Here is a 14,681-nt window from a genome sequence, read left to right on the forward strand (position 1 = left end):
GACACATCTTCTTTATCCATTCATCCTATGATGGACACTTAGGTTGCTTCCATGTGCTGGCTATTGTAAATAGGGCTAGTGAACATTGTGGTACATGACTCTTTTCGAATTGTGATTTTCTCAGAGTATATGCCCAGTAGTGGGATTGCTGGGTCATATGGTAGTTCTATTTTTAGTTTTTGGAGGAACCTCTATACTGCTCTCCATAGTGGCTGTATCAATTTACATTCCCACCAACAGTGCAAGAGGGTTCCCTTTTCTCCACACGCTCTCCAGCATTTATTGTTTGTAGATTTTTTGATGATGGCCATTCTGACCGGTGTGAGGTGATACCTCATTGTAGTTTTGATTTGCATTTCTCTAATGATTAGTGATGTTGAGCATCCTTTCATGTGTCTGTTGGCAATCTGTATATCTTCTTTGGAGAAGTGTCTCTTTAGGTCTTCTGCCCGTTTTAGGATTGGGTTGTTTGTTTTTTGATATTGAGCTGCACGAGCTGCTTATATATTTTGGAGATTAATCCTTTGTCAGTTGCTTCATTTGCAACTATTTTCTCCCATTCTGAGGGTTGCCTTTTTGTCTTGTTTATGGTTTCTTTTGCGGTGCAAAAGCTTTTAAGCTTCATTAGGTCCCATTTGTTTATTTTTGTTTTTATTTCCATTTTTCTAGGAGGTGGGTCAGAAAGGATCTTGCTGTGATTTATGTCATAGAGTGTTCTGCCTATGTTTTCCTCTAAGAGTTCTATAGTGTCTGGCCTTACGTTTAGGTCTTTAATCCATTTTGAGTTAATTTTTGTGTACGGTGTTAGGGAGTGTTCTAATTTCATTCTTTTACATATAGCTGCCCAGTTTTCCCAGCACCACTTATTGAAGAGGCTGTCTTTTCTCCATTGTATATTCTTGCCCCCTTTATCAAAAATAAGGTGACCATATGTGCATGGGTTTATCTCTGGGCTTTCTATCCTGTTGCATTGATCTGTCTTTCTGTTTTTGTGCCAGTACCATACTGTCTTGATTACTGTGGCTTTGTAGTGTAGTCTGAAGTCATGGAGCCTGATTCCTCCAGCTCCGTTTTTTCCCCTCAAGACTGCTTTGGCTATTCAGGGTCTCTTCTGTCTCCATACAAATTATAAGATGATTTGTTCTAGTTCCGTAAAAAATGCCATTGGTAATTTGATAGGGATTGCATTGAATCTGTAGATTGCTTTGGGTAGTATAGTCATTTTCACAGCACTGATTCTTCCAATCCAAGAACATGGTATATCTCTCCATCTGTTTGTATCATCTTTAATTTCTTTCATCAGTGTCTTATAGTTTTCTGCATACAGGTCTTTGGTCTCCTTTGGTAGGTTTATTGCCAGGTATTTTATTCTTTTTGTTGCAATGGTAAATGGGAGTGTTTCCTTAACTTTTGTTTCAGATTTTGCATCATTAGTGTATAGGAATGCAAGAGATTTCTGTGCAATAATTTTGTATCCTGCTACTTTACCAAATTCATTGATTAGCTCTAGTAGTTTTCTGGCGGTATCTTTAGGGTTCTCTATGTATAGTATCGTGTCATTTGCAAACAGTGACAGTTTTACTTCTTCTTTTCCAGTTTGGATTCCTTTTGTTTCTTTTTCTTCCCTGATTGCTGTGACTAAAACTTCCAAAGCTATGTTGAATAATATTGGTGAGAGTGGACAACCAACCTTGTCTTGTTCCTGGTCTTAATAGAAATGGTTTCAGTTTTTCACCATTGAGTATGATGTTAGCTGTGGGTTTGTCATACATGGCCTTTATTATGTTGAGGTAAGTTCCCTCTATGCCTACTTTCTGGAGGGTTTTTATCAAGAGTATGTGTTGAATTTTGTCAAAAGCTTTTTCTGCATCTATTGAGATGATCATATGGTTTTTTCCTTCAGTGTGTTAATATGGTTTATCATATTATTGATTTGCATATATTGAAGAATCCTTGCATTCTGGGATAAACCCCACTTGATCATGGTATATGATCCTTTTATTGTGCTGTTGGATTCTGTTTGCTAGTATTTTGTTGAGGATTTTGGAATTTCTAGATAAAGTCTCATATGTATGGTATTAATTAGTTATATTTAGAACTATTTTTGAAGTTTCACACTTTTACATCTATGTTCATCAGTGATATTGGCCTGGAATTTTCTTTTTTTGTGGCATCTTTGTCTGGTTTTGGTATCAGGGTGATGGTGGCCTCGTGGAATGAGTTTGGGAGTGTTCCTCCCTCTGCTATATTTTGGAAGAGTTTGAGAAGGATAGGTGTTAGCTCTTCTCTAAATGTTTGATAGAATTTGCCTGTGAAGCCATCTGGTGCTGGGGTTTTGTTTGTTGGAAGATTTTAAATCACAGTTTCAATTTCAGTGCTTGTGATTGGTCTGTTTAAATTTTCTATTTCTTCCTGGTTCAGTCTCGGAGAGTTGTGCTTTTCTAAGAATTTGTCCATTTCTTCCAGGCTGTCCATTTTATTGGCATATTGTTGCTTGTAGTAATCTCTCATGATCCTTTGTATTTCTGCAATATCAGTTGTTACTTCTCCTTTTTCATTTTGAATTCTATTGATTTGAGTCTTCTCCCTTTTTTTCTTGATGAGTCTGGCTAATGGTTTATCAATTTTGTTTATCTTCTCAAAGAACCAGCTTTTAGTTTTATTGATCTTTGCTATCATTTCCTTCGTTTCTTTTCATTTATTTCTGATCTGATCTTTATGATTTCTTTCCTTCTGCTAACTTTGGGATTTTTTTGGTTCTTCTTTCTCTAATTGCTTTAGGTGTAAGGTTAGGTTTTTTATTTGAGTTGTTTCTTGTTTCTTGAGGTAGGATTGTTTTGCTATAAACTTCCCTCTTAGAACTGCTTTTGCTGCATCCCACAGGTTTTGGGTTGTCATGTTTTTATTGTCATTTGTTTCTAGATATTTTTTGATTTCTTCAGTGATTATTTAGTAGTGTATTGTTTAGCCTCCATGTATTTGTATTTTTTACAGATTTTTTCCTGTAATTGATATCTAGTCTCATAGCATTGTGATCGGAAAAGATACTTGATATGATTTCAATTTTCTTAAATTTACCAAGCCTTGATTTGTGATCCAAGATATGATCTAGCCTTGAGAATGTTCCATGAGCACTTGAGAAGAAAGTGTAATCTGCTGGTTTTGGATGGATTATCGTATAAATATCAATTAAGTCCATCTTGTTTAATGTATCATTTAAAGCTTGTATTTCCTTATTTATTTTCTGTCTGGATGACCTGTCCATTGGTGTAAGTGGGGTGTTAAAGTTCCCTACTATGAATGTGTTACTGTCAATTTCCCCTTTTATGGCTGTTAGCATTTGCCTTACGTATTGAGGTGCTTCCTATGTTGGGTGCATAAATATTTACAATTGTTATCTCTTCTTCTTGGATTGATCCCTTGATCATTATGTAGTGTCCTTCTTTGTCTCTTGTAATAGTCTTTATTTTAATGTCTATTTTGTCTGATATGAGAATTGGTACTCCAGCTTTCTTTTGATTTCCATTTGCATGGAATATCTGTTTTCCATCCCCTCACTTTCAGTCTGTATGTGTCCCTAGCTCTGAAGTGGGTCTCTTGTAGATAGCATATGTACGGGTCTTGTTTTTTTATCCATTCAGCCAGTCTGTGTCTTTTGGTTGGAGCATTTAATCCATTTACGTTTAAGGTAGTTATCGATATGTATGTTCCTATTACCATTTTCTTAATTGTTTGGGGTTTGTTATTGTAAAGCTTTTCCTTCTCTTGTGTTTCCTGCCTAGAGAAGTTCCTTTAGCATTTGTTGTAGAGCTGGTTTGGTGGCGCTGAATCATGTTAGCTTTTGCTTATCTGTAAAGGTTTTGATTTCTCCGTCGAATCTGAATGAGGTCCTTGCTGGGTACAGTAGTCTTAGTTGTAGGTTTTTCCCTTTCATCACTTTAAATATGTCCTGCCAGTCCCTTCTGGCTTGCAGAGTTTCTGCTGAAAGGTCAGCTGCTAACCTTATGGGGATTCCCTTGTGTGTTAATTGTTGCTTTTCCCTTGCTGCTTTTAGTATTTTTTCTTTATATTTAATTTTTGATAGTTTGATTAACATGTGTCTTGGCATTTTTCTCCTTGGATTTATCCTGTATGGTACTCTGAGCTTCCTGGACTTGATTGACTATTTCTTTACCCATATTAGGGACGTTTTCAACTATAATCTCTTCAGATATTTTCTCAGTCCCTTTTTTTTTCTCTTCTTCTTCTGGGACCCCTATATTTCAAATGTTGGTGCATTTAATGTTATCCCAGAGGTCTCTGAGATTGTCCTCAATTCTTTTCTTTCTGTTTTCTTTATTCTGCTCTGTGGTAGTTATTTCCACTATTTTATCTTCCAGGTCACTTATCCATTCTTCTGCCTCAGTTATTCTGCTATTGATTCCTTTTAAAGAATTTTTAATTTCATTTATTATGTTGTTCATCATTGTTTCTTTGCTCTTTAGTTCTTCTAGGTCCTTGTTAAACGTTTCTTGTATTTTCTCCATTCTATTTCCAAGATTTTGGATCATCTTTACTATCATTATTCTGAATTCTTTTTCAGGTAGACTGCTACTTCCTCTTCATTTGTTTGGTCTGGTGAGTTTTTACCTTGCTCCTTCATCTGCTGCGTATTTCTCTGTCTTCTCATTTTGCTCAACTTACTGTGTTTGGGGTCTCCGTTTCACAGGCTGCATGTTCGTAGTTCCCATTGTTTTTGATGTCTGCTCCCAGTGGGTAAGGTTGGTTCAGTGGGTTGTGTAGGCTTCCTGGTGGAGGGGACTGGTGCCTGTGTTCTGGTGGATGAGGCTGGATCTTTTCTTTCTGGTGGGCAGGCCCACGTCTGATGGTGTGTTTTGGAGTGTCTCTGAACTTATTATGATTTTAGGCAGCCTCTCTGCTAATGGGTGGGGTTGTGTTCCTGTCTTGCTAGTTGTTTGGCATGGGGTGTCCAGCACTGTTGCTTGCTGGCTGTTGAGTGGAGCTGGGTCTTCGTGTTGAGATGGAGATCTCTGGGAGAGTTTTTGCTGCTTGGTATTACATGGGGCCAGTGTCCTGAACTCGGCTCTCCCACCTCAGAGGCTCAGGCCTGACACCCGGCCAGAGCACCAAGACCCTGTCAGCCACACGGTCTCTCTTCAGCAGACAGGGCTGGGCCTTGAGAGAGACAGAAGACTTGGAAGTGTGTGGGTGGTATCTGCAGTCAAAAGTTCTCAGTTCCAGTGCTGACTTTCCTGCTAACCAGGTCTTTGGCTTCTGTTTCTTTATCTGCTAGCGTTGGAGGGTCTCCTGCAGAGGCAGGGAGGGGGTGGCTGTGGCTCACCATCAAAAATCCCCTAATTGTTAAATATTTATACTGAAAGAAAAAAATAATGTATGGTAGCCAAGGCATGTGCTACATTTATAGAAAGAGGCTGCTTTTACATAGGATACACCTAGATAATCTCATATCCTTACCAAAAGAAGTCTTTGCTTTGTGAATTGTAGTTTAATCACAGATTTTTAGTTTGGAATAAGAATGATTTGAGGAGCACTGAGGGTGTTCAGCCACATTTTAAAAGAAAAGCCAGGATGGTGATTTGAGCATGAAGTGAAAGCCCTAAAGTTTGAAAGGAAATGAAGAGAATGGGTCAGTCTGCTAGTGTAGCTATTTTTCCCTGTGATTAGGAACCCAAGGAAGTACACGCACTTCCGGAAACGGGGATGGTGCCTAAATAGATTGCCCGGGATGAATCGTAAAGATTCAAACTGAAAAATTGATAGTGAAGTAATCTCCTATTTTATAATAATACAACTTGTTAAGGAACAAAATTCAACTGAGTAAATTTTAAAGATCTTGTTGGCTTTATTCAGCGATTCATGAATCCAGCAGCATCCCCTTGACTTTTGTAGGTGGAAGGGAGCAGGAACAGCGAAGTCTTACTTGGCATTTGCTGATTGGTTAAAGCAGGGTTATTTCCTTACATGGAGCAAAGAGAGGTGTTGGGGCCCAGCCAGGTAACTTGTGCTGAGCAGGAAGTGCTGACTGGTTGACCTAGGCCTTCCTTTTCTGGGAGAGCCAAGCAGAGAAAATTTAGTTATTTTCAGGCTTGCTAACATGGGGCTTAGCATGAGTGACTCCATCTTGTGCCCAGTCTGGTTACTTTAACAGACTGCACATTTTATAACCTTTGATAGTATCACAGGGTGAGAATACCACTCAGTAACTGAAACAAAAATCACAAAGCTGAATTTATTGCTTATTTAAGAAAGTGAACTTTGCTGGTCAAGGACATTCTCTTTGAGTGGATCATATGGAGGGTTTTTAGGTTGCTAGGAGCTCAGGGGTTGGGCTTTCAGAGGCAGGAGTGAGTTGACGTCAGCTGTGTGTGGTTGTGAAGGTGAGGCTGTTGTTGACTGGTTGGCACTCAGAAGTGTGTTCCTGGTGTGAGTCCCTACCTGGCTAGCTGACTCGCAGAAGCCAAGAGCTATCTCAGATTGGTTGACTTGCAGAAGTGAGTTCACTCATTTTTTTACTGGAATATTTTTTGAAGTGTTTCATTTATTGCTTCGTGGAGTGGCTCACAATCTCACTCCTCTCTGGTTGTCAGAAATTACTGAAAACCAGTGTTTAGAAATCCTTTGACTAATCCATCTTTAGGATATACAAAGCATTTCTGGGGGGAAATGTATTATGTTTTTTTGTTGTTTTTGCTATAATATTGTTACTATTAATCAACGTGGTTTAAGTGGTGTAGCCACAAAGTCTACTATAACTTGTTTTAATTGCACCTTTTGTCAATTCTGTTCATCGAAGTTAGTCAGCTTGTTCACATATAGAATAATAATTAACTGGCTTGACCAATGTTCTATATTAGACTAGTGGTAGAAATTAAAATGGAAATAGTGCTTTGTTTACGAAGCTCTTTAACCAAATCTCATCTAAAATCATTGCAACCCTGTAAGGTAGGCATTGTCATTGTCATTTTACAGAGGAGAAAACTGACTTGCCTAAGTTTAAGGCAGTTAAGTGATTGCCTAAGGTCAAGGTCACTTAGGCAAGTGTGTCAAGGCCAAGATTTCAACCAGGGCTTAAAGTTGTTAGATTTTACTATTAACTTACTTAATGGTATTTATTATGTCTTATTCTCAATATTCAGTGTCTTCTTCAGAAGCAAGTTCAAAAATTACTTTCTTCCAGAATGTTTTCTCTGATTAACATTTACAGGTGTTTATGTACTGAAACCATTTTATAAATATAAGAATAGAGTTCTAAACACAGGTGTATGAAATCTTAGCCATAAATAGACCACTTAATTGTCTTACTTATCTTTTGTTACTCTGTGGCTTGTGTTTTGTTTGTTTGTTGGATTGATTTTTGGCCTTTTATTATTATATTACAGTTCCACACCAGCATCTTGCAAGTTTCAATCCCTTCATTATTGCCAGCATCTAAAGGCTTGGAAACTTCTGAAAAAGTGAAATTACCTCCTAAGCCGGAGACTTCATTTGAGGAGAAGTATATGTCACTTATGATCTAACACTGCGATATAAATACCCAGAAAAGTAGATCCACCAAAAGCAGGGGTGCACTGCATTTATTTTCAGACATAATCTTTTACCCAGAGAAGCAAGAAACAGCAAGACTTGTACCAGGGAACCCCATGCAGTTCTGTATTATTAAAATAAATGGTGTGAAGTAGGAAGTAACTGGAGATGAGACTGGGGAGGTGTGCTGATTAGGTTAGAGAGGGATTTTAGGGAACTTGGATTTTATATCCTAGGTCATAGGTGGCCATCAAAGGATTGCAAGCAGAATAGAGGCAGTCATGTATGTGCCTGAGGCTGTTTGGAAGACGCTGTGTAGGAGACAGGAGAGGGATACAGTAGTTCCTCTGTAGGCAAATAGAATTTGGGGGGACCATATTCCCAAATTAATTGCCTAATCTTACAATTAGATCAAGTAAAATTAAATAGAATATCAAAAAATAGAGAAATAACTGTCCTTGCATAGTTTTTTGTTTTTGACAATTCTGTTCAGTTGGAATATGTATGGTCTTTTTTTTTTTATGAAGCTCATAAATACCTTTTTTCTTTAATATTTTAGTGATGGGAAACTAATCCTTGGTTCTGCTGTTGAAACTCAACTATGCGATAGTCTTTCGTAAGTTCTATTTTATCAAATGTAAAAAAATATGATTGATGCTTGGGAAAGAGGAAGCTTCTGTTACACTAACAATGACTAGTATTAAAAGCAAATGACTCTGAGGCCTGAATGAACTAATGCAGCCGTAATGATCGGGTCGGGGGGCGTGGAGAGGGGTTTGTAAAGTAACACATCAACACTGGCTCTTTTACCATTATCTCGTGCCAGGTTTCTGCCATCGTAGCCTTTCTTCATCAGTTTTCATTTGAAGTTCAGTGCTTTTAATTTCATTTTTGTACTGACTTATATTCTGGATATAAGTGTATCAGAAAAGCATCACAGAGAATGATGCGATGGCTGGCAAGGCTGCCGTGGTTTTTTGCACTTTCAACTTAATAAGCTGACCTAATAGCTAAGTTTATCCAAGTTAATGTCTGTATTACATTAGGAAAATCTATTTTCAGGGCAGTACTCCAAGATGAGATCTTTTCTTTGCTCTCCATTATCTTTTACTGTATTTGGTAGTCGACATTTCTAGCAACTTATTTACACATAAATACATGAGAAATGCCTTGTAAAGATTTTGTTGGTGTAGTATATTATTCTGTGTCTTAGAGCAAAGATGTTACTTTTTTCCCTCTGTTTTTAAACTGGTCACATACTCCTGCCTTCAGTTTTTGAGTAACACCAGCTCCGTATAATTGAATGCTACTTATGTGAAAGAGAAAGGCTGTCCAGATGTTCACACTGTCACTCTGCCTTTACTAGGATTGTAAGTGAGTTATTATAGGCAACAATAGGGATTCCTCTATGATGCTTGATTAGAACTGTAAAATGAAGTGCTTTGCCAGACTCAGAAAATTGATTCCTTTGTAAATTGGAAAGTAAAACGTCTGTCCTGTATTTTCATTAGGAGGATTATATATAAAAAGTACACGAGTATTTTAAAAGTCCCTGGTGTGAATGTGTATTTGCAACGGATACGCCACTAGTCCATGGAAAACACTGGTTTATTTTCAAATATTTACATCACAGGATAGTCCTAAGTGTTTTTCCAGCCATTCTGACATGTGCGGAACATTTAGAGTTATTGGCAGGGCCGTTAACCACCCCTGCTTTTAAAAGAACTGAACATTATAATTTAGTTAAGCACATAAGTGACCGCCTAAATCCAGATTTTCTTTTATTTCCAGGTTTCCACTCACATACAATCTTAGTTTCTTTCCCAGGCATTCTACTTAGAAACAGGGACACCAGAGCCGCTTATTATTAATGATAGTTGTTATTATTGTTATTTTTAGAACTTCAAGTCTGCAAAAGTCTAGCAGCCTGGGCAATCTGAAGAAAGAGTCATCAGACGGGGTTGGTCCTGTGTTTTTTCTGTCTGTTACCCTGAGAAGAAAACATTTAGGAATCTTCATCTTTCCCTGTTTGTGGTTTCAATAATGGAAAATTATTAGATACCATAGTTAATGATAAATATTAAGAAATATGAGTATAAAAGATTGAAAGTAAAGCCCAAAGTGGAGACTTTAATAAAACATTGTAGGAAATAAATGAAGGTGAGATTTTGTACCTTAGGAATAGATGTAAATTGATTTTAATTTGTTGAATTATATATATGTGAGAAATTCTGACTAGATAAAGGATTCCTATAACAATCTTAAATACTGTTGTTGTTTTGAACAGGAAAAGGAGTCTATTCCGAAGACTTCAGAGGTAATTTTTATGTCCAGATTACAATGTAAAAATGTTTGGGAGTTCTAGTATACATAGTAGACTTCTTAATACATAATACGTAAGACTGCTTAAATGTCTCCAATAAACCAAAACTCTCAGAATCTGCAAAACATGCCAAATGAATGAAGCCCAACACAAAAGATCACATATGACATGAATCCATCTATGTGAAATACTAGAATAAGTAAATCCGTAGAGATAGAACACAGACTGATGGTTGCCAGAGGTTGGCGAGAGACGAATGGGGAGAAACTGCTTAGTGAGTAAGTTTTACTTTAGAATGATGGAAATGTTTTGGAACTAGATAGAGGTGTTGGTGACACAACACTGTGAATGTGATAAATGCCACAGAATTACTCACTTTAAAATAGTTACTTTTGGGGCTTCCCTGGTGGCGCAGTGGTTGAGAATCTGCCTGCTAATGCAGGGGACGCTGGTTCGAGCCTTGGTCTGGGAAGATCCCACATGCTGCGGAGCAACTAGGCCTGTGAGCCACAACTACTGAGCCTGCACGTCTGGAGCCTGTGCTCCGCAATAAGAGAGGCCGCGATAGTGAGAGGCCCGCGCACCGCGATGAAGAGTGGCCCCCGCTTGCCACAACTAGAGAAAGCCCTCGCACAGAAACGAAGACCCAACACAGCCAAAAATAAATAAATAAACAAATGTGGGGTTTAAAAAAAAAAAAAAGGGAAAAAGAATATTAAAATAGTTACTTTTATGTTATATGACTTTCACCTCAGCAAGTTATTGAAAACAACAAAAACAAAGCCCCAAACTCTCATTCACGCTACTTGATGATCATAATGACCATACCCGGCCTTCCTTAGACTTCACAGAAAGCCCTTCTTAGAAAGATCACCAGCTGTTTATTTTATGTAGCCACTGTCCATCTACAGCTAACATTCTGGTATTTTTAAACGCATCATCGGCATGGGCTCTGGTTCTTCTTTCGTCTGATTTTCGGTCATTAACCTTGCACAGGTCACAGTCCGGTAGACATACTATCCCCAAATGCAGTCCCTTGACTGTTGGCTCTTAGTGCCTTGAGTCGTGATATAGATGTAACTGACAAAACACAGACAGTGGACACAGCTGTAATTCAAGCCATTGTTCTTTTTGTCTTGCTAATTCAATAAGTGGTGTGAAATGATTTTGGCATCAGCATTAAGACATAGATAACAGTACCACTACATTGTGGCATTTGTACATTTTTAGTTACTATGAATGGTAGATACATAGAGGAAAACAACCACCTTAAAAGCCCGTATCCCCTCACCCTTCTCTCCACTTCTTCAAAAAAGAAAGAGAGGACAAGAGATGTTCAAGAAATGAGAACATGCAAACAAAAGAATCCTTGGATAGTACTAAAACAGTATAAGAGACCATGTTACGATAACTGCCAATTCAAATAACCAAAAAGCTCAAAAATAAGCTACAGGCATACCTCGGAGATATTGCAGGTGCAGGTCCAGGCCACCATAATAAGGCAAATATTGCAATGAAATAAATGTTGCAATAAAGTGAGTCACACAAATTTTTTGGTTTCCCAGTGCATATAAAATTTACGTTTATACTGTAGTCTGTTACATCTGCGGTAGCAGTATGTGTAAAAAAAGGCGATGTACATACCTTCATTAAAAAGTGCTTTATTGCTGAAAAACGCTAACTCTCATCTGAGCCTTAAGCAAGTTGTAATCTTTTTGCAATAGTAACATCAAAAGTCATGTCACAGATCTCCATATAATAATAATGAAAAAGTTTGAAATATTGTGAGAATTACCAAAATGTGACATAGGGACATAAAATGAGCAAAAGCTCTTGGAAAAATGGCACCAATGCAGGGTTGCCACAAACTTTCAGTTTGTAAAAACACAATATCTACGAGGCACAATAAAGCGAGATGCAATAAAATGAGGTATGCCTGTATTTAAAAATCACAATTGAAGTTCTTGAAAACGATCCTGAGATATTGTAAAGATCTGAAGTGGCTTCTGAATCAATCAAGAAAAATTTAATTTTAGTGGGTTTAGTTAAGCGTATCTGAACGTATCACAGTCTTTGAAACTGGTGATCCATGTTTGGTAACTCACAGGCAAGATGTGAATATAACCCAGAATCCTGTTTCAAAAAATATATTTTTTAAGCAGTTGCTGATTTTGCTTTCATTTTATTCTTAATTCTTTGAGAGGAATATTTAAAATAACTGGAGTAGAAACTCTTTATACTGCTTGTATAGAAGCTTGGGACTAATGCCTACTTTATAGAATAATTACATTATATTGGGCTTCTACCGATGTAGTTGTAAAGACTGAGAACTATATCATAGCCAAATCTTTGTCATAAATGATAGAAAAGTAGGAAATCTACTGCTAGTTACATAATATTTTATCTCCATGTCTATGAGGCAAATAAAATTAAAATAAAATTTGAGAATGTCTAAATCTGTCCTAAATATTTAAAGCCCTAAATACATAGATTAAGATCAGTGATGAACATGTCTTTGTTGTTGTTCCTTAAGTAGCTTCCAGAACTGACCTTTTTTAATTTCTAACAAGGCATGTGACATTCGTAATCAATTTGTTAGTTCAGTTATTCTTTTAAATAAAATCATGTGTGTAACATATTTAGTACTGTGCCGGGCATGTACTAATAATGATGCACATTCGTGCTGTGTCACATTTATTATCACTTCTCTTTCAGGCTAAAGCTCTGGTAGAAAGTAGCCCATTTGGGAGCCTCCCTCACAAAGCTCCGGGACATGATGCCTCTGTGGATGACAATCCCTTTGGCACTCGAAAAACCAGATCTTCCTTTGGTCGTGGCTTTTTTAAAATCAAAAGTAACAAGAGGACAGCAAGTGCGCCAAACTTGGGTATGTGTGGCCAAAATGCCTTTGCCTTAATTCTTCCAGAATGAGGAAAAGATCTATCTTTTCCCTTATTCATCTATTTGTACATTTCTCTTTCTCAGAAATGACGGTGAATGACTTGGGGGAAAAGTTAGCAAAAAATGCTTCCATGGGCTTAATTCAGAGGTAAAGATGGTGTGGACTTTCTCACCCTGCTCTCTGTTCTGGGTGTAAACTTAGAGGAAAGACCAAAAACCGTGATTCTGTCTGACGTCATTACAAGCAGTTTCCCATCTATTCCGAAAGAGGATAAAATTAACCCCATATTGACACTGCTAATGGAGTCTGTGTGTAGCGTCAGAAGCACAGTGCGGTGCCCGCCTTCCCTCCCACCGTGTGTATTTTATGAGCAGGAGTTTGATCTGTGTCTCATTTTGTCGTTCCCCTGTGTTCTCTCCATTGGGCTGCGTGTGATTGTGTGCGTTGTTGGGATTTCTGAAGATCGTAAGCGAAGTGCCAGTGCACCCACCTTAGGTACCGTACCCCTGCATGCCTCCTTCGCCGGCGCCTCGCTCCCAGCCGCGCTAATCCCTGCTCTTGGGCGTCTGTCATCTCTAGAAAGTGAGCTGGCAGCATCAGAAAACGGAGTCCTCTACTCCAGAGTGTTCCTTCCACCTTCCGCTCAAAAGGACTCTCTATAGAGCCTTTGCTTCCAAGCCTAAACGCTGCTGTAACCCATGCTAATGGCACCTTGCGAGCAGCTCTGCGAGGACCTAGATGTGCCCAGTGGCCATCCGAGTGCAGGGCAGGAGTGCCCTGGTGTCATAAATCCAGCTCGTTCACCCCGAAGCACATATCACATCACACTAACCCTCGGGGCCTTGCGACTCCTTCTCCGTGGTAACGTTTCCCCAGCCTCCAGAAAGAAATGTTTGTAGCCAAACAGGTCTGTGGAAGACATTGAAGACGTTCATTTTAGACTGACTTCTCTTAGGGGAACATTCTTCTGACGCATTATTGCTTTGAAGATGCGGGTGACATTTAGTGACAGCAGAGGTAACTTTATGCGATATCTGAGGAGTCACCCCCAAAGCGATTTTAGGAGAGGGGAAGCTCAGTTTTCCTCTTTAAAGGGCAGAATACAGTAGGGGAAAAACCCTCAAAATAAAAACAAAAACAGGATGCTTTTAAAATAAAGCTGGGCTGGGCAGCATTTTCAGGGACACCTGTAACCGTCATGGCTGTAGGGTTTGAATGGAAATGTTCTTTTGGGTTTTCCCAAAATCTGTATAGATATCCACAGAGGTATTCATGTAGATCAGCAAAGGTGACTTCTCTCTGTACCCTTAAATGTCCAGAATGAACACAGGGTGAATAAAAATGATCTCTTCAGACAACTATTTTCAAATGTTTTTGCATCTTTCTTAGAAGAAACACATTGTCAACGCTAAGAGGCAAATGCTGCTTACCATAACCTGTAATCACAGCTCTGCTTCATAGAAAAGTCAGCCTCTGCAACTTTTAGATCTTGCTGAAACACTGTCCCTGTGGTTTTTGTACAACTTTTACTTTGCTGTATAAAAGTGCACATTCTCACATTGAGGAAACAGCATTCCTTGTGTTTGCTAGTGTGGGATCGTCTGTTAAAAGACAGCTAAAAGAACTAGGATAGTTGATGCTAGGAGGTCTGAGAGTAGCAGACTTGGATGTTATTGTTTTATGGCAGAATCAACTGGCATTGATTTATATCAAGTGAAAAATTTATGAAGACCCAGTTCATTCTTCTCTCAGTGTCTGAAACATTACATTATAAATAGGAATACATTTCTTATATAAAGAATTGCCAGGACTTGGTAAACAATTTGATGTAAATGCCAAAGGAAAGGAGGGAATGAAAAGAAAATGACAAAGAGTTTGGACTGGAATAACAGGGAGAAAATGAACTAGTAT

The 14,681-nt window shown here is 38.3% G+C and overlaps 1 protein-coding gene across 9 annotated transcripts in view; it reads left to right on the forward strand.

Moving 5' to 3' along the window:
• The window catches only part of PPFIBP1 (PPFIA binding protein 1), a 177,522-nt gene that overhangs the window by 148,877 nt on the left and 13,964 nt on the right, over positions 1–14,681 (forward strand). For 5 of the 9 annotated variants that reach the window (XM_029205895.1, XM_029205898.1, XM_029205899.1 and 2 more), the window contains 6 exons: positions 7,401–7,516; positions 8,105–8,161; positions 9,445–9,505; positions 9,833–9,862; positions 12,584–12,755; positions 13,233–13,265. In XM_029205895.1, coding sequence (XP_029061728.1) covers positions 7,401–7,516; positions 8,105–8,161; positions 9,445–9,505; positions 9,833–9,862; positions 12,584–12,755; positions 13,233–13,265 — 469 coding nt within the window. The remainder of the gene's footprint in view (positions 1–7,400; positions 7,517–8,104; positions 8,162–9,444; positions 9,506–9,832; positions 9,863–12,583; positions 12,756–13,232; positions 13,266–14,681) is intronic. The other 4 variants (XM_029205900.1, XM_029205904.1, XM_029205902.1 and 1 more) reach the window with 1 other exon arrangement.

The sequence above is a fragment of the Monodon monoceros genome, unplaced genomic scaffold, assembly GCF_005190385.1.
Source record: "Monodon monoceros isolate NGI ecotype Baffin Bay Population unplaced genomic scaffold, NGI_Narwhal_1 Super_Scaffold_6, whole genome shotgun sequence".
Classification (NCBI taxonomy): Eukaryota; Metazoa; Chordata; class Mammalia; order Artiodactyla; family Monodontidae; genus Monodon; species Monodon monoceros.